The sequence below is a fragment of the Stomoxys calcitrans genome, chromosome 5 (genome assembly GCF_963082655.1).
Source record: "Stomoxys calcitrans chromosome 5, idStoCalc2.1, whole genome shotgun sequence".
NCBI lineage: Eukaryota > Metazoa > Arthropoda > Insecta > Diptera > Muscidae > Stomoxys > Stomoxys calcitrans.
Window position 1 is genome coordinate 91,420,249 of NC_081556.1, and position 22,415 is coordinate 91,442,663.

At 39.7% G+C, this 22,415-nt stretch overlaps 1 protein-coding gene across 1 annotated transcript; it reads right to left on the minus strand.

Annotated features, from left to right (window-relative positions):
- Positions 1-593: 593 nt before the first annotated feature.
- Positions 594-21,647, minus strand: LOC106091878 (cullin-4A). Its single transcript, XM_013258565.2, has 12 exons — positions 21,322-21,647; positions 20,657-21,260; positions 8,156-8,394; positions 7,963-8,087; positions 7,067-7,402; positions 3,186-3,565; positions 2,982-3,118; positions 2,531-2,920; positions 2,361-2,468; positions 2,130-2,300; positions 1,919-2,071; positions 594-1,200 (listed from the first exon to the last, which is right to left on the minus strand). Exons 2-12 carry the CDS (start codon positions 21,042-21,044, stop codon positions 1,105-1,107), a joined length of 2,523 nt encoding a protein of 840 aa, XP_013114019.2. The 5' UTR covers positions 21,045-21,260; positions 21,322-21,647; the 3' UTR covers positions 594-1,104.
- Between the last annotated feature and the right edge of the window lie 768 nt (positions 21,648-22,415).

Sequence of the window (22,415 nt, forward strand, 5' to 3'; positions counted from 1 at the left end):
CCATCGAAGGTCATTAATTCAAATACTTTTTCTAGCTGGAGCCTTTTCCATTTTCCTAACATATATCTCAATGTCGGTGTATAGCTCTTACACACGGAAGTTCATACAACACCGATATTCTTCCTTGTTATAAATCATATACATTGCGAAGAATTGTTTTCTGGAATATGTCTTATCTGCTTTCGGAAGTTCGCATGCTTCTAGTCAGTATCAGTGTCTGAACTTCTTAGTCCAAAGTATGACATCTCCTTTTAAACTCTAATTCGATGTCCTTTGTTTTTTTTCTCACGACGGTACCAAGGTAGATAAAGTTGCTGAGAAGAAAGTTCTCGAGAAGACATATGCTTAATGATGAGGCGCCACCTCCTATAGCCGAAAATGAAGGTCAAGACGCAAAATGCCACATTTTGAAAGAATAGTACAATTTAAGAATTTAATTTTTTTATTAAAAAAAAAAAAAACGAACGCTTGTCTGAATGTTCCTTGATCACACGCACACACACACATACAAATGCCCGTTTGTTTCTTTTACAAGTCCGAGCAGTAGCCATTTCAAGTTTTGAGAATGCTAATAACTAAAGAAAATAATAAAATTTAACAACAAAATATAGAATATATTTCCTTTTAATAGTTTCATTTCTTTAATTTAGATTTGTTTTTCTTTTTTAATTAATTGAAATGAATTTTTGCTTCCTTTGAGAAAATATCAATAAATCAAAGAAAAGAGAGTGATAGCAGGGAGGGGATGATAGTGGTAGTGGGAAGAACAGTGGGTTAGTGTATGTTCTGAATAACATTAATTTTCTTTAGATTAGTTAGTTTCGCTTAAAACTTTTAACTTACAAAACCAAAGTTGCAGCTAATGCAATTTTTGGATTGCCTGTACCTCCTTGTTTTGTAGGATAATATATAGTTTTAAGAACTGAATGTTATCGGAACATACATATTTTGGCTGTATTCTGCATGTAGGTAGGATAGGTAGTTGCATTCAATTAAATTAATTGATTTTTTAGTTTAGATTCACATTTCAAAGAAACTTATACAGAGAAATTAATGGGGGGCGATTACGACGACTAAAATGTCGCCTTATATATTTGAGTTTACTTAAGCCACATAATTATATTGGTTTTGATTATCCTTATCACGTTCCATGTAGTCACGATCAATAAGCGATTCAATGCGTTTCTTAAGATCAGCGGGCTGCAATAAAAAGCACAAAATTTGTAAGGAAAAATGAATTGAGAAATTACACATTTTAACATTGCAATAACTTAATAAAAACATTTTTTTAATAAAATACAACACAGAATTATTACCAAATATACATATTTAAATAAGGGCGATTTAGTTAGGTTTTGAAACATGGGTTTCAGTTTTTTGGGCTCAAGATACTTATCGTTTTTTCGGTTTTTTGATAACCCGTTTTTTGCTAAAATTAACCGGTTTCTTACTTATGGTTCATATTTAACCATATTCTGTGATTATTAATTTTATTTTGGCACGGTATAGCTGAGAGCACCACACAGGCTGGAACATTGAGGTCCCATCTGTGTGGTGTTCATGGCTGTCACGAGAAGCTTAGCTGCGAGCTACCGGGCGCGTCCACAGGTTGCGGATAGTGGAATGCTCCATATGGAGTAGCTGCAACGGTAGCGGGCAATCAGCGGTATAGAGCGGAGAGTCTCAGTGAGAGGTCGGGCGGCACTTCTACAAATACTGAGTGCCTATGATGCCCGCTCGACAAGGCGAATTATTGGCGCCTTTAAATAACCAATGGCCACCTAACTCCCGCGGCGATTGGTCCTTTGGACCGGAAGATTGCCGCCTCCACATGAAAATGTGGCCACAACAACAACATAAATTCATTGTGCAAAAAAAAAAAAATAATTTTTAACATACATTTTTTTTCGCTACATACCTTAACGGGAAATGTTAACTGATTAAACAGTTCCGTAATAAGCAGGTTGTGTGACAATGTTTTACGCATTTTCATAATTCGAACAATAGCCGCATCGATCTGATACTGACGATCCTGAAATACTCTTTCCTCTGTGGCTTTTTGCTCTTCCGTCTGGAAATGAACAAAAAGTTGTAATAATATTTGAGAACCTTTTAAAACCAAGTAATACCGTTTCTTTCATTTGAATTTGATTGATCTTGATGCGGAACAGCTTGTTGGTAAATTCATTATTATAATGGAATTGATCCTTATCTTCCACCTCACGACCTTTGGGTTCTTTCGTTAAGACACGGGCACGCCCACAAGCTAATGATTGCAGCGTACGTCTAAGTTCTCCATTCTTAAAATCGAATTACCAATTAAAGCATAAAAAAATGTTTTTAATTAAAAAAAAACTCACCTCAATATTTGTGGCGGCTAAAATCTCTTCAAATGACAATATATCTCTGTCATTGAATAATAATAAAACCAGCGCTTGGAATAGCGAAACCATAAGTTCTTTAGGACCCTAAAAAGGAAATTTATTCTAATTTTGTATGCATTTCTTGGTATAACATCCGCAAAACTTACGCCATCAAAACGAGCTTTTAGTACGCAGTTCCCCAATGTTGGTTGCCATTGCAATTTGCGTCCACTATGTTTGGCCAAATAGAATTTGTTGAATACAAGTTGCGGATTCACCAGCTGATGGGGCATGTTAACCTCTGTCAAGGGATATGTGGGCCAATAGCCCATTGTTAAAATGCTAACTGTCAAGTCGATGTTTGTGAATTCGCATTCCATATTCGCTACGTATTGTTTGAACGAGATATTTATATCACGGCTAAGTTCCATATCTTTAAACATTCCTTCGAGTTTGGAAGTGAAACCTCCACCGCATTCCTGCTTGAGTTTGGAAAGCATGCTTTTTTCGGCATCAACTGAGGCGGATTTTCCAACCAATAGACGCTTCGATAAATCCTTAAAAGTACAACAACTGAAATTCAATAGCCTGTGTGTGAGGTTAACTATAGCAACATACCTTCTTGTAAAACGCTTCAAAAACATCTTTGCCATGTATGAAACGAAAAAGTACCATAATTTTATCTAGTATTTGTTCCAGTTCCTCTTCAGTGGCCTCTTTGTTTCCAGCACGAAGTTTCATGTCCACATATTTGGCTAAAAAGTAAGATGTGTTTTAAAAAAAAACAATTCATAAGACTATAAAAATACTTCTTGCACATACCAATCAATTCAGCGGGTTTGTTGGCTCGTTGATTAATAAAGAACTCGAATGCTTCGCGCAATGAATTTGTAAATTTCTCATTGCGATCGAAGCATGTGCGTACCACAATGTCCATTTTATCTTTGAAATCTAATAAATCCTGTACCATATTCTTATCCTTTTCGGGATCAATGACTATAGTACGACCCTTTTTCTTAATATAACCATTAAAGTTGCCGCATAATTCAGCTGTGCCATTTTTAACTCGACTAAGTAAACTATATAATAACGATAAATCAGTCAGTCTATGCTCCTCCATTAGGGTATCTAGACCCTTTTGCAGAATTTGCGTTAGATGTTCGGCAAGCAGTTCCTTTTCTACAGTATATATTAGAGGATGTCTGAAAAAAGTAAAAAGAATCGAATATATAAAAATTGGTCCAAAATATAAATAAATCCAACTGAAATAAAAGAAAATCTATTTCAAAGAATACAAATGAAAAATGATTTGTTGCCAAATCCGCTAACATTTGAAGTATGTTCGGGCACTTTTCCAGTAAAAATTTCCCATTAAACAATTGCATGAGAGTAAGTACAGATGTCTTAGCCATTGTGTCCGTCTTGACAGGTCAATGTCTGATCGGAAACATGCTGACAGACTGAAGGTTGCAGGTAGAAGCTGTGAGGACGTCAAGAAGCTGTGAGGACGTCAAGGAAGAATAGACTTCAGTACATGCTGTTGTGTGTTTGTGTCCCGCACTGGCAGTCAGAAGGACTTCCACTTCAGGTTCTCATTTATTTAAGAACTTGCCTAAATTAGTGCGTGTGAACATTCATAAGTTGTTTGGCTTTTTAAAGCGTTCCGTGTGGTTTAACTGTAGGAACTAGAAGGAATCTTCCTTCTTCTGTTCCTGTGGTATCACAATGAACGATAGATAGATGAACATAGTGCAACATGAAGCTTTAAATGACATTTTCGAAAAAGATTGTACAAAGACTTACGCTCCTCGACTTTCTGTTTTGTTTCATGATTAGAGATGGGCGATGGGTAAATACCCAAAAGGCATTTACCCGGTAAATTGGGTAAATACCGGGGTATTTACCCATTTATACCCAAAAGTTGGGTATTTATAATTTTGCAGATATCTTGGCCATAAAAACATTTTGCAAATAATTTTTGATGGTTTCGTATTCTTTGTATATAAAACTGATCTTCTGATCTCATAAAATCGGATTTTATTTATATATAGCCGATATATAGACCGATCTCCAGACTTAAAGTCTTGAGGCAATAAATTGGTAATTTTTCATCCGCTTTCGATGAAATATGGCACAGTGAGTCTCCTTCCCATTTCTGTGAAGTGTGGATCTGATCGGACTATATTTGGATATAGCTGCCCTACAGACCGACCGCCCGATCTCCCGATATATAGGGTATTATGGCCATAAGAGATCCTTTTATTACCCGAATTCGATGAAATTTCGCACAGTATGTTCTGGTAGACCCCTACCCATTCCTGTCAAAATATGGTCCAGATCGGACCATATTTGGATATAGCTGCCATATAGACCGATCTCCCGATATAGTGTAATGAGCCTATAAAATGAGCATTTTTCATCCTTATCGGACATATTTACCGACCATGGCAAAATGGGACTCAAATGAAAGGTATTTGCGAGTAGAATACGAATCTGATATCCAAATGTGGAACCAAGTTTCTGGGGGTACTCCCCTTCCCCAAAAAACACCCCCCAAATAGGACTTATTTACTGACCATGGCTATATGGGGCTCAAATAAAAGGTATTTGAGTGTAGAACACGAATCTCATATCCAAATGTGGAACCAAGTGGTTTGGGGGCAGCCCTCCCCAAAATAACCTCCATACATGACAAATTTATGACCATAGCAATATGGGTCTTAAATGAATCTGATATCAATATCCATGGAATAGTGTCTATGAAGCCACCTCACCCCCAAAACACAACCTAAATGGGACGTATTTGCTAACAATTGCTATATGGGGCTCAATTAAGAGATATTTTAGAGTAGAACACGAATCTGATAGATATTTTCAAAGCCAAGTCACTGGGTGCCGCTCCGTCCCCCAAAACACCCTGTAAAACGAACATGTCTGCCGACTATGGAAATATGGGCTTCAAATGTAAGGTATTTGGGAGTAGACTACGAATCTGAAGTCAACATTAGGGACCAACTGTCTAGGGGACGTCCAACCCCATAAAAACCTCCAAATAGGACGTATTTGCTCGCCATGACAATTTGGGTCTTAAAGAGAGTGGAGCTCAATCAAATAAAATGTACTGAGGAGTAGAGCATGAAATTGATACCCATTTTCGGGATCAATTTTCTGTCTACCCCTGATCCAAAACAGACAGCAATTATTTACTGACCATCGCAATATGGGGCTTAAATAAACGTATTCGAAAAAACAGCTAAATCGAACATACGTATTTACCGATCATGGCAATATGCTGTAAGAATAATGTATCTGTAGACTTAAGAATAAAAACAAGTAAAAAGGATACCCACCACATCGGGTATATATGTAAACCCCCTTTCGTCACAATCCGACAAAAATTGGATAACTTATGCACCCAAATTCGGCACGGATATTGAGTGGCCCAATAAATATAGGTCACTATTCAATTTTGTAGAAAAAATATTGGTCTTTTTGGTAGCTATATCCAAATATAAACCGATCTGAACCATATAGGACACGGGTGTCGAAAAGCCTAACATAAGTCCCTGCGTCAAATGTCAATGAAATCGGATAAAATATGCGCTTTTTATAGGGCCAAGACTTTAAATCGAGAGATCATTCTAGATGGCATCTATAACCAAATCTGGAAGGATCGGGACCAAAATAAACAAGGATATAATAATCATTCTATTTTATTATAACTCCACTACTATATCCGTAGTTATATCTAAGTGGAGATTGGTCGCTATCGTATTTTATTCCCGAGAACTCATATACAAGTAACATATAAAGAAAATAAATCTGCTTATTATATTATTAAGACCTTAAATTGGAAGATTGATCTATAGGTCGGATATCGGGAGGCTCAAAATAACTCACAGTTTCACAAATTTCAGCAAAATCGCTTAAAAACTAAAGCGTTTATGGGCTTCAGATCCTTTATCGGGAGATCGGTCTATATGGCAGCTATATCTAAATATAGTCCGATCTGAAACATATTTAGGTCGGATATTGGGAGGCGTAAAAGTACTCATTGTTTCAAATTTCAGCGAAATCGAAAAAAAATAAAGCTTGAATTGGCTTTAGACCCTTTATCGGGAGATCGGTCTATATGGCTGCTATATCCAAATATAGTCAGATCTGAACCATATTTAGGTCAGATGTCTGGAGACTTACAGCAACCCACCGTTTCAAAACATAGAAATCGGATAAAAAATAAAGCATTTATGGGCTTTATACCCTTTATCCCGAGATCGGTCTATATAGCAGCTATATCCAAATATGGCCCGTTCAAAAACTTAACCAGCGTGCATCAAAAATACGTATCTGTGCCAAATTTGAGCTCAATATCTCAATTTTTAAAGGCTGTAGAGTGAAGCAGGGACAGACGGACAGACACACGGACATCGTTAAATCGCCTTAAATTTTTACGACGATCCAATATATATGTACTTTGTAGGGTCGGAAATTGATATTTCGATGTGTTGCAAACGGAATGACTAAAAGTATATACTCCCTATGGTGGTGGGTATAAAAACGTCACCTGGCGTTCGGTTCTATACACCGAAACAAACTTGCTCACCTATTGTGCTTGACGAGGCTCGCTCCACATACAAATGTGGTTACATTTGTAATATAGTATGTGATGCTGAAATGGAATAAACAAACTATCTCTTACTTACTTAGTGCTTGAGTCCAAATAATGCAACAAACGTTCATTTTCCTCTGCCAAACGTTTATCGACGTGCTGCAAATACTCGGGAACATCTAATTCTTGCATCTTCCTCTGACCCTCTGCTTGATACAATTGTCGAGTGGCAACGAGGAATTTTTCTTCGAAAGCACTTATGTAAATTTGCAAATCACATAACATGCGTATTAGACTTTTTAGCAAACCACGATCAACAGCATCGCCATTACGTTCCTTTTCGATAAGCATAAGTAAACCCTCCACCGTACGTTTTTGCACAAGGCTATTGAGAGCTATGTGAGTGCGAAATAAATCCAGACCCATATCCCTGAAAATAAAGACAGATATATAAACCAAACTAGTAATAGAGTATTAAAGAAGAACAAATAGAAAGTATAAACGTGAAAGTGGTGCATAAAGGGGTTTATGCACCACACAGGCTGGAACATTCAGGTCCGATCCGTCTCGAGTCCATTGCTTTCACGAGAAGCTTAGCTGCGAGCTGCCGGGCGCGTCCAAAGGTTGCGAATAATGGAGTAGCTGCATACGGGGTAGCTGCTACGGCAGTCGCGGACAATGGGCGTTATCAAACGGAGTCTCAGTGAGAAGCCGGGCGGCCCTGGCTCTCGCACAAATACTGAGTGCCTATGATGCTCGATATGACAAGGCGGGTTATTGGCGCCTTTAAATAGCCAATGGCCAACCTTTTCCCACGGCAATCGGTCCTTTGGCCCAGAACGAGCTTGCTTTAACCTGCAGGAGCTTGACGAGGATCGCCACCTCTACATGAAAATGTGGCCTCAACAACAACATCAAAAAACCTCTCTTATGCAATAATAGATATAATGTATCTGTTGGAATTTTTTTTTCAACCCATAACACAATTACCATATAGATTGTACAGTTGGGTTTTGTAAAACATATGTACGGTCCAAATAAAGAAATATGCTGCGCATCATAATCATTTGCTGGCAATAGGAGAGCCACCAGTCGTTGATTTTCTTTAAGAAGACCTAAAAGAAATTTTGTGAGAAATTATGTTAACGAAAAAATTTTGTTTATAAATTATTTTAAAATTTACCAACTTATCCATGCTACCTCCGGTGAAAGTTTCCACGTTACGTTTCACATGAGCCTCGGTTAAATCTTTTAGTTTTGTATACAATTGAGCATCCATTTTATGGCTACACATATTTTCGACAGCCTGATAGAGTTCTTCCAGCGAATACTTTATAGGCCGCGATAATTGAATAGCCACAACAGCTTCTTCTAGCTTTTGACATGTACTTTCAGAGTAGTTTTCGGGCAGTGTAGGTTTTACTAAAAAATTAAAATTTTATGAAAATAAAACCAAAAAATGCTGGTTACTGCTTTTAAATACAGATCTACCACTTTACGCTTTTAAACTCAAGATTCTATTTTTTCGACACTATGATCTTTAATTTTGATCTCCAATTTTTATGCAATAGTTTGACGTTATTTTACAGTGAAAGAAACCCTAGATATATGATTGTAACGAAATCAGAAGAAAATAACAGAGTAATTGAATTGGCTTAATCGGCCTTTATTTTGTATGTCATGAATGTTAATTTCTTCAAAGTTATGAGCGGCGAATCTTATGAATGCTGACTTGTGCAATGCTTGATCTGCCGCTTAACTCTGAGCTCTAGATCGTAGACCTGATGCCTCAGGGCACTGCATTCCTATGTACTTGATAGTGATTGGGGATTAGAAGCCACAGTGACACAGAGAGTAAGTAAGAGCAAGTAGGCAAGCAATGAATAATAAATAAGAACTGTAATGCTATTGGAGCAATATCAAGTTATAGTCCTATTCGGACCATAGCACTGTTGAAGTATATGTTTAACAAATTAATATCTACTTGTATCGTTCTTTGTTATTATGTTACTAGGCAATGATTTTATGTATTTGTATGTTCGAGAAATTATTTTTTCAAACTTTACTTCAATAAAACTTTTCAATCTAATAGGTTATGAGCCCAGCAAGCTCGAAGAAAATAAAATAATTATTGTGAAAATTTTTGAAGTCTGTGAAAAGAATATTGGAGAAATTAATTTTGTGAAAAAGAGGTATCAAGAAAAGAAAATTACAATGGAATTTTGCAAAAACATAAAGCCGTTATGTGTCGAGTCGGACTGGCCAATTTGGAAGCGGAAGGTGAAGGATCTTCTAGATTTCTACGAGGGAGCTCTGGATGTGGTTGAGCATAGAATTACAAAGCCGGAACCCTTGGAAGAAGGAGTAACAGAAGCTCAAGAAAAAGAACACAAAAAACGTTGTGATTTTTACAGAAAAGCTAACAGCTATGCCAAGAGTCTGATCACAAACACAATTTCGGATGACATTTTCATGAAGGTAATGGATAAAGAGTCTGCATGTGATGTCTGGCAAGCGCTGCATCAGCAATTTGAAGCGACATCTAAAGATCAATTATTCAAGATGTGCACGGAGCTATTTTCTTTCGAATGGATGGCAGAAAGCGATGTTTCAATACAAGCTGCTGGTAAAGAGACTTTAAGTGCAATGGGAAAAGGAACAATTCAAGTTTTATCAAAAGTAAACAATGCTGAGAAGACAGTGGAGTTGTATGATGTTTGGTATGTTCCTGGTATATCAACAAACCTTTTTTCTGTATTGGCTTCACATGACAGAAACCCCTCAAGTAAGTTGTATTCGACAATAAAAAAGTGCAAGCTAGATCTCAATGGAGAAACAATTTTATGTGGACACCGTGAGCCAAATGGAACTTTATACAGAATAGATTTTCGACCCGTGTCTGCAAATCAGTGTGTTTCATTCTCTGTAGAAAATTCAAAACTGCAATTATACCATGAAAGATGGGGACATCAAGATAAACGGCATGTAAAGGAGAAATTAGAAAAGGAGATGGGAATTCGAGTAAAGAACAACAGTGAAATCTGTGAGCCTTGCGTTTTTGGTAAGTTGTCAAGATTACCATTTGGAAGACGTGAGATTGAAAAAGCTCCAGGAGAATTAATATCGACAGATGTTTGCGGACCATTTCCCTCTTCATTTAGAGAATATAAATATCTTGTCGTTTATAAGGATGATTACACAAAATTTCGTTATGGATATGTTGTGAAGAACAAATCAGATGTGAAGGATACATTAATAAAAATGCTTGCACATGCCAGATCTCAAGGACACACAGTTAAAACATTGCTTAGTGATAATGGTGGTGAATTCAACAATGCAGAAGTGAAGAAAATTCTGGCAAAACATGGAGTAAGTCAACGGTTTACCGCTCCATATACACCTCAACAGAACGGTGGTGCTGAGAGAGAAAATAGAACCATTGAATAGAACATTCATGAACTCAAACAAGAATGTTGAATTTCCTTTGTCGTTATGGGCCGAATTTGTGAAATCAGCCATATATATTTTAAATCGAACGGGAAAATCGTCAGAAAAGGATAAAAGTCTATTTGAGCTATGGTGCGACAAGAAACCTAGAATTAAACACCTAAGAATTATTGGATCAAAATGCTATGTTCATGTTCCCAGTCAGCGTAGGAAGAAAATGGACAAGAAGGCAACAGTAGGTTATCTTGTTGGTTATGACGGCGATGAGAGATATCGTGTCTATATTAAAGAACAAAATATAGTAGAAATATCAAGAGATGTGATATTTTCCGAAGAAATAAATGGTTGTGCTAATGAAGAAGTTAAAGAAGATGAAGTTGTGGAAGAGCAAAACAACAAGAATTCCAATAATATCCAAGAAAAAAATGGGAAAGAAATATCAATACGCATCGGTCCATATAATCACGAAGGTGAAGAACAAGATGAATACCAACAAGAATTAGTTAAAGAGAAAGCGGTGCAAGATGCCGAACCGCTAGAAAGCCACAACGAAAATCAAGATTCCACAAATGATATAGAGGATTTCGAAGAGCAAGATGCCGAACTCCAAGATGGCGACAACGAAAATCAAGATTCGACAAGTGATTTAGAAGACTTTGAAGGTTTTGAAGAAATCCAACGTAAAAAGCGTCGAAGAGATGAATTAGATGATACGTGCGATAATACTATTGTGAAACGCTTAAGAAATCGTACTGTAATTATATCAAATTGTGTCAGCGATGAGATGGTGATGATGGCACATGATTTTGTTTGTCAAACCGAACCTCCATCAAGATATTTAGAAGCTGTTGAAAGTGAAGAGAGAATCAATTGGATACAAGCCATGAAATCAGAGATGAATTCATTGATTGAGAACAAAACTTGGGTACTCACGAATCTTCCTAATGGAGCAAAAGCACTTCCCTCGAAATGGGTATATCGTGTGAAGACAAAATCAGATGGCACCATTGAAAAGTACAAGGCAAGACTGGTTGTAAAAGGATTTAAACAAAAGGAAGGTGAAGATTATGATGAAACTTTCAGTCCAGTAGCAAGAATGTCTAGTATACGCTCTGTCCTAAGTATTGCTGCAACTGAAAGACTACATTTGTCACAATTTGATGTGTCTACAGCCTTTTTATACGGTGAATTGAACGAGACCGTGTAGACCAGAAGGTTTTAACGATGGATCAAATAGAGTTTGTCTGTTAAAACGAAGTCTCTATGGTTTGAAGCAAGCACCCAGATGTTGGAACAAAAGAATGGGAGATTTCTTAAAGAAACATGGATTTAAAGCCAACTCTGCAGATAGCTGTTTGTTTATAAGAGAGAAAGATGGTAAAAAGTTAATCCTTGCTCTCTATGTCGATGATGGTTTAGTAGCTGCATCAGACAAAGAAGAACTTGAGCATTTTCTCAACAGTTTAAAATCAGAGTTCAAGATCGTTTCTAATGAAGCTTCATACTTTCTTGGTATAAAAATTGAAAACAGCAATGATCAAATTAGAATCTCTCAGAAGTCTTATGCCACGAAAATTTTGGAAAGATTTAATTTCTCAGAGTGTCGTCCAGTTTCAACACCAATGGAAAATACAGTCAAATGCATTTCAAAACCAGGGAAAGCACGAATCGAGTTTCCTTATAGACAAGCTGTAGGTGCTCTGATGTATTTGATGCTAGGAACAAGACCAGATTTGGCATATAGTGTCGGTTATCTATCAAGACACCTTGACAACTACACTTGTGAAGATATTCAAAAGCTCAAGCGAGTATTCAGATATATAGCTGGTTCCATAGATGTTGGAATAGCTTATAATAAAGAAGGACCCAAGCTATTAGAATGCACAGCGATGCTGACTATGGTGGATGTGTCACTACAGGACGTTCTACAACAGGTGTTGTTGCAACTTATGCAGGTGGAGCTTTATCTTGGATGAGTCAACGACAACCAACAGTGTCAACTTCAACAACTGAAGCAGAAATTATAGCTGCAAGTGAAGCCGCAAAAGAAGTAATATGGCTTACACGACTTTTCAAGGACATAATAAATTATAAGGACATTCCAATTATAAATATAGACAATACAGCTGCGATTCGTCTATCAAAGAATCCAGAATTTCATAAACGAACAAAGCACATTGATCTAAAACACTTCTTCGTACGTGAAAAGGTAACAGAAGGTTTATTGTCAACGACTCAAGTTTCAACTGAAAATCAACTCGCAGATATGATGACCAAGCCTTTACCAAAGTCACGTTTACAGTACTTGTGTACTCGTTTAAATATAATTTAATTAAACAAGGGAAAGTGTTGAAGTATATGTTTAACAAATTAATATCTACTTGTATCGTTCTTTGTTATTATGTTACTAGGCAATGATTTTATGTATTTGTATGTTCGAGAAATTATTTTTTCAAACTTTACTTCAATAAAACTTTTCAATCTAATAAGCACGAATCCCATCACGCTCGTCTGCGAGTACCTTGCGGTATTCGACCGTCTGGTATAAAGCGAGCGGCTGCTGCGTTGATGATGTCTCGGAATTTCCTCTCGGCCACAAGCACATCAGAGGGGGGTGCCAGTTCATTGAAGCGGCGATTGGTATACTCTCTGAAGCCAGTCCAATTGGCCTTCTTGTAATTGATGAACGTCCGGCGCTCAGAGGTTATGAAGTCGGGTGGTCGGTCGATGGTGAGGATTATGGGGAGGTGGTCTGACCCCAAAGAGATGACGGCTTGCCAGGATACGTCACTCAGGAGATCAGGGGATGCAATTGAGATGTCTGGCGAGCTGCTGCACCTCCTCGTAATCCTAATGGGGGCATCCTCATTCACCGTGCAAAACGTGGAGCTATCTATCTGCTCTGCCAATGCTATGCCACGCTGGTCGTTACCTAAGGGAGAATGCCATGACGAGTGATGTGCATTAAAATCCCCCAGAACCAGACGACTATGGCCAGATAGCAACCCACTTATGTCGGGGTTGTAGGCCTGGCCATTATTCGGGATACAGCTACCAACAGGCGGTATATACACGTAGTATATCTCTATTTCGGCAGTACCAGACCTGACTGCTACCCTACACTAGCGTCAAGCGCAGGCGAGATAGGTCTATACTGCACGGAATGGTGTATAACGAAGGCCAATCCCCCACCTCCATTCCTTGAGCGATCCTTACGTAGCACATTGTAACCGTGACAACTGTGCAAGCTGCAGGTGTTAGTCAGCTTTGTCTCCTGGATCGCTGCGACCGATATGCTCTTCCGACTCATAAAATCTACAATCTCATCAATCTTGCCACGCAGTCCGTTGCAGTTTAACTGCAAGAACGATACACTTCCCGGCACTGGCCTGGCAATAGTAGGACTAGGGTGCTGTCGTTGCATAAATTGCCGTACGGGAGAGGTCGGGGGGGTCACATAGTCCGACAACGAGGACGCCGAAGGCGACGATGGCGACGCTTGTGACCCACTGCTGGCTATGTTCGCACAGCACCTAGCGACATAGCCAGTATGACTATACTCCCGTAGCGAAGTTAGGTCAGAGCAAGAACGGAAATGTACCCACTCCAAGCACCGGTTACACCTCACCGACACTGACCGATGATGAAGGCGGTTCTGGCAAACCGGACAGAACCAGGGTCCGGGGTTCTTTTCAATCCCGGCACGGACCAGAAGCGTACGGAGAAGGCACTCCGGGATGTGCCTCTCCCATGCCGAAAAAAGACGAACACGTACACTGAGGCAACAGCCCTTGCCGATGAGGATTCCATCGGGTCAATCCGGTGCGTACAACCGGCTGCCATGGGATTGGCATATCATCCGACCGTCTTCAAATTTGGTATGGGCATGTTTTTCGGCCTAGCGACGAAGCCTATTGAAATTGGAAATAAATCGGTTCAGATTTGGATATAGCTCCCATATATATGTTCGTCCGATTTGCAGTAATACTGCAATAAAATGGTCATTTGTTAACCGATTCTCTCGAAATTTGGCAGGAAGGATTTTCCTACGACTCCCGGCATTACAGGTGAAATAGAAATCGGTGCAGAATTGGATATACCTCCCATCTATAGGTTCATCCGATTTGCAGTAATAATGCAATAAAATGGTCATTCGTCAGCCGATTCCCTTTAAATTTGTTAGGAAGGATTTTCTCTTGACTCTCGACATTACTGGCGAATTTCATGGAAATTGGTCCTCGACGACTTTCACAATGTCTAAAAAGTTGGCTCGAAATCGGTTTAGATTTAGCCATAGCGACCGTATATCTGGACCTTAACTGTCTTTGAACACCCTTATAGTTCCCTATGTCTGGAAAATGGGCAGAGGGATCCCGCTACTAAAGCTTGGAAAGAACCCGAGTTTGAGGGAGTCGCACAGACCGATCTCCCTTCTCCCACCAGTAGCAAAGACGCTTGAGGCATTGCTCCTCCTGAGACTCGTAGGAGATTTTCCATTCGTCGTGCATCAACATGGATTCCGAAGACATCAAGTGTCCCAAAATACTTGGCGTCACATTTGATAGCTCTTACACATTCTTCCCACATGCCACAGCAATTTGCGATAAAGTCAAAAGTAGAAACAAGGTCCTTAAGTCACTTGCTGGCAGCACTTGGGATGCAGACAAAGAAACCTTGTTGACCACGTACAAAGCAATTGGCCGGTCCGTGGTAAGTAATGCAGCGCCAGTGTGTTCTCGTCAGCTTTGGGACACGCAGTGGAATAATATTCAGATCTGTCATATCCACCGCCCAGAAGCCTTAAGGTAGATCTACATGATCTAGAGCGTGAGGTTCAGCGGTACAAGAGAGAACCTCTAGATCAAGCAGGTCTTGACAACTTTCATGCAGACACGGTAGCAGATGCGGTAAATGGCTACGGGTGAATGTACTCCTTGGAAAACGACCGCCTCCCATTGCACCTGAAGAAATTAACTGAGCCGCCTCAACTCCTACAGGTGCAAGACGTAAGTCCCGATTGTAACCAGGGACCGCACGCTACACGCCACCTGTTTAACAACCCAGTCAGACCCACTCGACTCAGACCAAGATCCCTGTGGATGCACCCCATCTTAGTCGCAGAGTTTCTGGGTCTTGACGCTCAACAAAATCAAGCAGGCGAGAGATAGAACACAACAAACCGCTACAACAACAACAACAACTTACAAAAAAGGTACTAGTGGACAAAGTTGCTTGGATTTTCGTCCAATCTCCATTTTACCCAATTTGTCAAAGCCGTTTGAGATAATAATAAGGGATCAACTGACAAAGGAAAGGACAAAGGAAATCCCTGCATACTTGCCGCACATGGCCTCAGCAAAGCTTTTGATTCTGTTGACCATGACATACTTTTTTCAAAACTACTCTAATTTCAACTTATCATTTACGTCTTGTAGACTTCTTCTGGCGCTCGCAGTATGTAGTCTGCCATGATCGAATTTCTAATGTTATTTCTAATGGTGTACACCATGGTTCTGTCTTCTTCTCTGTATGTTATTGACGTTCGCCTTCGTGTTCAACATGCTGACCTAGCGATATATGCCGATGATTGTTAAGTACATCGGACTCTGGTACATTGGAAAATTGCATATTGAATCTTGATGAAGATATTTGACCAGTTTGTCACCAATTGACTTGGACCAATAACTTAACGATTAGCATCAGTAAAACTAAATGTGTTGTATTCAATAATTCACGCCGCCAATACTCTCCTCAGAATATTATTGTTCAAAATAATGATTCTGATATTGTATTTGCTATGCACATGTTAAATTTTATCATTGAAAAGCTCTACAACTTGAATGTTAGCCTACCCACACAAATTAAATATTTGCTAAATCACTCGTTGCCTATGTCTCATATATTATATGGTCCCGAAGTATAAACTGGATCCAATAGGGTGCTCTTTTGAACACATCCTTAAAATTAGAAGCCTATGCTTCTTCTTTAAAATCCTAAAACATTGAAACCCCATTTACATTCTTCCTCATTTTTAATTTTCGAACTCAACCCGGAATTCGGAATTCCTTATTGAAATTTCAATCATATTGTATTTGAAAGATCCTTTGCAATACGCTTGCCAAGACTATGGAATATTTTACCTAGTAGTCTTACAAATTTTTCAGTATGTCAAAATACCAACTCAATTAAATTTTTCTTTAATCAATGATATTATACTCACTAAATGTGCGGCTTTTGTAGTGTGTGTCGCGGATGCGTGTGCGTTAGACTAATTTACTAATTTTTAAAATAATTCCATTCCACGGTCTACAGACTTATAAGCCTTACGTCCTTTCTACTCAAAACCATGGAACGTATTGTGGATACCATGATAAAGAATAGGACATCCAGAGAACTGCTGAAGTACAAAAAGCAAGCCTATGTCATTAGAAGGTCGGTGGAGACTACCCTGCACGTGGTTGTAAATATAATAGAAGAATCTTTCGATCTCAAGACGTACACATTAGGGCTATGCATTGACATCGAGGGTGCTTTTAATAATGTGCGGACCGACACAACGATCATTTCGTTTGTAGTACATCAAAATATCCATTCCCTATTTCCTACCCCATAAGCACATATATTCTTGATTCGCCAAAAATTTCAAGATCATCTTACCATGTGTGTCTGTTTGTCCGTCTGTCTGTTCATGTAACTCCACAGTCGTTAACAAACTACAATAAGTTCGGCCGGGTCGAATCTTGGGAACCAACCACCAAAGATTCTGCTGAAAGTTACACAAAATCCATTCAGTTGAAAGGAAAAGTTTCATTTTACGTACCAAATTTTTAACAAACCAGGCAAAATTAAAATTCCCAAGATCGGCTTATATGGTTTTAGACTGATTGGAAGTTACTGATGTTGTAAGTTATACCAAAATTCTACTTGCAAAATTTCAGCCAAATCGGATAACTATCTTGATTTCTAGACAGGTTTATATGGGAGCTATATTAGGTGATATAACATTTTTGGCCATTCATGGGATGGTTGGTTGTTTGGCGGTGTAACAAAATACTACCTACAAAATATTGGCCAAATCGGACAAAATTGTGGCTCTTGCCAGGCGCTCAAGATGTCATCTGATTTGGACAACACTTGCCACGATTGTTGGAAGTCGTAAGGGAACATTATGTAAACATTTTTAGCCCAATCGGATAATAATTGGTTTTTTTTTCAAATCGGGAGATAAGCTTATATGGGAGCTATATCAGGTTATACATCGATTTGAACCATACTTGGCACGATCGTTTTTAGTCGTAACAGAACCGTATGTGCAAAAACTCAGCAAAATTTGATAGTAATTGCAGCTTCTAGGGGTTCAAAAATCCAAGTTGAAGGACCACTAGGTTAGGTTGAAAAGGCTTCGCGTCACCACACCAATTCATGCATTCCGTGATCGCACGGATCTCCGCCTGCAGGACCGTATTATGGTCAGGCAGTCTAAAACAGATCTCAGTCCCTGGGTTCTCAATGTAGACCCCCAGTCCCACTCTGACCTCTAGTTTTGATCCATACGTGTAACATGATCTTCCAGATGGCAATGCTAGGGTTCCGTCAAGTCAAAACTGTACCGCTGGCAGCAGTGCCTCTAAGGGGTCCTTATAGACTGAATAAACCATATGCTATAGAACAGTTGGCATCCCGGCACGGGATAACTATGAGCATAACACAGGCTAGAACTTTGAGGTCCGATCCCTGTGGTGTTCATTGTTATCACGAGAAGCTTAGCTGCGAGCTACCGGGCGCGCCCACAAGTTGCGGATAGTGGAATGCTCCATACGGAGTAGCTGCAATTGCAGTCGTGGACAATCATCGGTATAGCCACCATGTGGCTACAACAAAAACAACCACCCATTATGGAACCCGTCTGCTACGCAGACGATGTTTTAATACTTCTTATAGGTAAGGATCCGAATCAGCTATGTAGAAGTACCGAAAGGGTCTGGGAAATGGCATACGAGTGGGCTAGACCTAGGGGTCTAAATTCTAACCCAGGGAAAACTAAAATCTGCCTGTTAACAATGAAGACCAAGGTGGGCCAATTTGACGCACAACGTTTCTTCAATAGAACGATTTCGATATCGGCCAAGGTCAAATACTTTGCAGTGAATTTGTACAGGAAACTGAATTGGAAGTGTCACATTCAGCAGCATAGCAGCATGATACAACAGGTTCAGAGAACATGGAGGGAATGGAAGATGTTTCCGATCAGATAGCTGAGACGACGCTTGAGTTCGAGTGCGAGGCACTTCTACGAGCAGCACAGTCTTAGATGGACAGAACTCTGGTATTACCTTCTGCAAGATCATGCTACACAGATGGTTCAAAGCTAGAGGAGTGGGCCTGGGCGTCTAAATTGAGAATCCAGGGACTGAGATCTGTATTAGACATGGTCCTCCAGGCAGAGATCAGGGCGATTGCGGAATGCGTAAGGTGGTGTGGTGTTAACACGAGAACATAGTGTGTGAACATTTTTACTGCCAGTAAACTGGCCAACAGCGCAATAACAACCAGGATGGTAAGGACATGAACAGTCTTACAGTCTAGGAAGGAGGTTAACGCCTTCTCTGAGGATGGCACGATCCGCATCGTTTGAGCACTGAGCCATAGCGGTTTAATGGGAAATGAAAGAGCTGACGATTTGGCAGTGAAGGCCAGATGACTGCCGTCAAAAAACTTGGGTAACCCGAAGCCTTACGGGTGACACACATTGAGCAAACCTTGGTTTTGTTTGACCAAGATTCCCAACATGCGTTCCGTCGCAAATTTACTGCCCTATTCCTGGATGAAAACCGTCGCATTTGTGAGCTGGGGGATGTCCATCTTTCTCACCAGGTCGAGCTTTGCGCCCTCCCAAGGAGCGTGGATATCTTCGACGACCTTTTTGACGGTATCAATATATTCCGCCGACGCAAAACGCAGCGTAAAGATGTCCCCTCTATACTTGCAGCTCATCATTCTTGCAGCTACAGAGTTCCAGACATGTTCGAAAATCCGCTCGTTAACCAGATCCTCCACTTGGGACCGATGATTTGGTGGAATCCTACTGGATGCACTGCTGATATTGACAACAACAACAACTGCATAAGTCTTCTCATCTCTGTTCTGCTTCCTTTTCACTCTGGCGTAAAAGGGCGGCACCTTACGTGATGGCCGTGTGTGCTTCCTTCTTTCCTGTTCTGACTTTCTTTCCATCCCCTGTCTGGAGTCTCCATAGCAGGAGGGCTTGGTTTTCCCAGAGTACTTGAAAGAGTGGAGCTCTTTTTCTTTGTCATCATTTTAACAGTATTATGCTCTTCAGGAGATCTGATTCTCTTTCCGGCTTCCGTAGAAGTGCCTGGAATGTCAGTTCTATCCCTTCCAGCATCCTGCACTTTCACCCGATCGCCCTGCCGGTGCATACTGCTCTGTCGTGAGCTTAGAAAAACACTCGCTCACTTCTGCTGTCACCCCGCTGCTTTCATCTCACGATTCGGCTGCGATGACAGTTTCATTGACTCTGTCAATGTCTGACCCTGAATCGGAAACACAATCTTTACTTAAAGACTGGGGACGAACTGTGCATTCCTCTCGTTTATCCGTCTCTTCCTCATTAGTTAGTCTGACGACAGGTTGTGCACTTGAAGCATTACTCTCGACTACAGGTGCCTAAGCACCCACGCCTTTTGGAAGGTCGGACAACATGCTACAGTCTGATGCCATCACCGTTGGATCTTTGGAGTCTATTTTTAGCATACTCCTGAAAACCTTAAAAAATGTTTCGAGGAGCGAAATGAAAACACGTCCCCTCCAGTCTTACTTGAATTTAGCTTAACTTGTGGCATTCATTTTTGATACCCTTCACGAATGCCTGCCGCAATGTCCCGCCAACCAAAGTGCAAAACAATAGAATTTCCTAAGTAAATCCCACTACAGACTTTCACAATTGTCTAAACTGCCTGCTATAAGCAATCTCGAAAATGACAGCCTTGCTCCCGTACTTGAAAGCGGGGAGCTCCTTTTCTTTGTCTGCATTTTAACAGTGTTATGCTCTTCAGAAGATCCGATTCTCTTTCCAGCTTCCTAACCAAAGTGCAAAACAATATAATTGCCTAAGTAATTCCCACTACAGACTGTCACTCTTATCTAAACTGCCTACTATAAGCAAGGTATGCTAATATGTACATAATAATGTTGTAGCTATATATAGCATACATACCCTTGAAATTTTTTATAACGATTTTCTTTACGTCTCCTGGCTTTGAAGCATTATTGGCTCCCATCTTGTTAAAGTATGCTGAGGTAGTTGTTGACGAACGATGATCATTTATATGAGTTGAATCCAGCATGGAGAAATTGGCCCGCCTTTCACCGTTAGCAGTTGCACCACCAACAGCGCCAATGTTGCCACTATTTATGTTTGAATTACTGCCGGAACGTTGCATATTTTGACCAAGTGCAATGCGACCTCCAGATGCTGCCGCTGCCGATGTAGATGGACCAAACAAGTCGGCAGTTTTTCTAAAACAGTTATTTATATTCTCAGTATCCTGCTGATGTAAAGTCTCTGTAGCTGTTTCCGATTTATATTTTTTCGAGGCGCTCATAGTTCGCCGCTCGTACGACACGCTGGAGCAGCGTAGTCAGCGCTCTTGCTTTTTTGTGTTGATGAGTTGTGCCTATTTTTTTCTTGTTCACTTGATGTGGAACAATAGTGCGACTATCTCCAAGAAGAACAACTAAACACGCAACAGCACACACACAATGCGTGTTCGACCAAGTGACAAACGTTCCTTTGATGAAGTTGTTGGAAACTCCAAGGTCTAGAAACACCAAATTTTTATATATGTAACTAGAGTCGATGAGATTTCTTAACTAACCCACCTGTGATATTTCGTTGCAGTTTTCGGTCAATGACGACCAAATTGTTGTTTAGATGTCCGTAATCAACTAATAGGTAGGTAAAATAGTTGTTCTCTTTGTCTTATACCGCACTTAAAATCACTTTTATTAATCAATTATGTGTCGGAGATAACGAACTAATGTTGAATTATTGTTTTGTACGCCTTAAAAGTAATATTTTTCTGTTTTTTGCACAGGACGACGAATTAAAAAACAATAGTGGAATTCTCTCCATGGACGTTGTGGAACATAAATTTTCGCTGCTTTTTTTCGCCTGTTTTTCTCTGCGGCAGAATTCGCAATTACATTTGTTGTCATTTACTCATGGCCCTATGGTAAATAGTGCAGCGTATAATAACGTATTAACGTAACGTTGATCATAATTTTTCTTTATTTATTTAAATGAATAAAAAAAATTGAATAAATAAATAAAATCGGGCCATGTGAGGTCGACGCATGTCGCGAGCTGCAAGAAGCTTCTTGGACATTCAGTAACTGCTTTCGGATTGTTCTGACTCCCGGGTCATCTAGTGTTGGCAGGGAATGAGGCTACTGACTAATTGACAGGTTTGGATCGTGGATGAATTCTATGAGTACTACAGCAATGGTGACAAGGTCTATGAGAATGAAAAGGTGTTGGAGACTGTAGAGAATCTCTTACTGTCTACAATAACTTTGTATCATTGAAAATGAGCGGTTTTCGACTTTACGCTGGAACAACTGTCGAACAACAACCAATAACTTTGTGTCATTGAAAATGAGCGGTTTTCGACTTTTCGCTGGGACAACTGTCAAAACTCACTCATAGCTAAATTATTTAAAGGTCTCATTTGTACAACTTAAAAAACATATGGTGAAATCGCCATCTTGCCTTCAAGCTGATCGACGTTTTGTGTGTGTATACGTGTGCAAAAGGTATGCGTACATGAATATAGAATATGCAAGAACAAAGATAACAACGTAGAAGGTGGAAACAAAAATCTGAAATCTTAATACCGTCAAATCAGGATTCACTAATATAAGGTTAGACTCACTTGCGAAAACCTAAAGTAGATAGGCCCCATGAACACCATAAA

Bases quoted from the DNA above. Each gene is read 5' to 3' on its own strand.
- LOC106091878 (XM_013258565.2), bottom strand. From the start codon at position 21,044: ATGAGCGCCTCGAAAAAATATAAATCGGAAACAGCTACAGAGACTTTA. The intron at 3,566-7,066 runs GTAAGTAAGAGA...TACTTTTTTCAG, and splicing joins TATTTGGACTCAAGCACTAA to ACATCCTCTAATATATACTG. The intron at 2,921-2,981 runs GTATGTTGCTAT...TGTACTTTTAAG, and splicing joins TTGAAGCGTTTTACAAGAAG to GATTTATCGAAGCGTCTATT.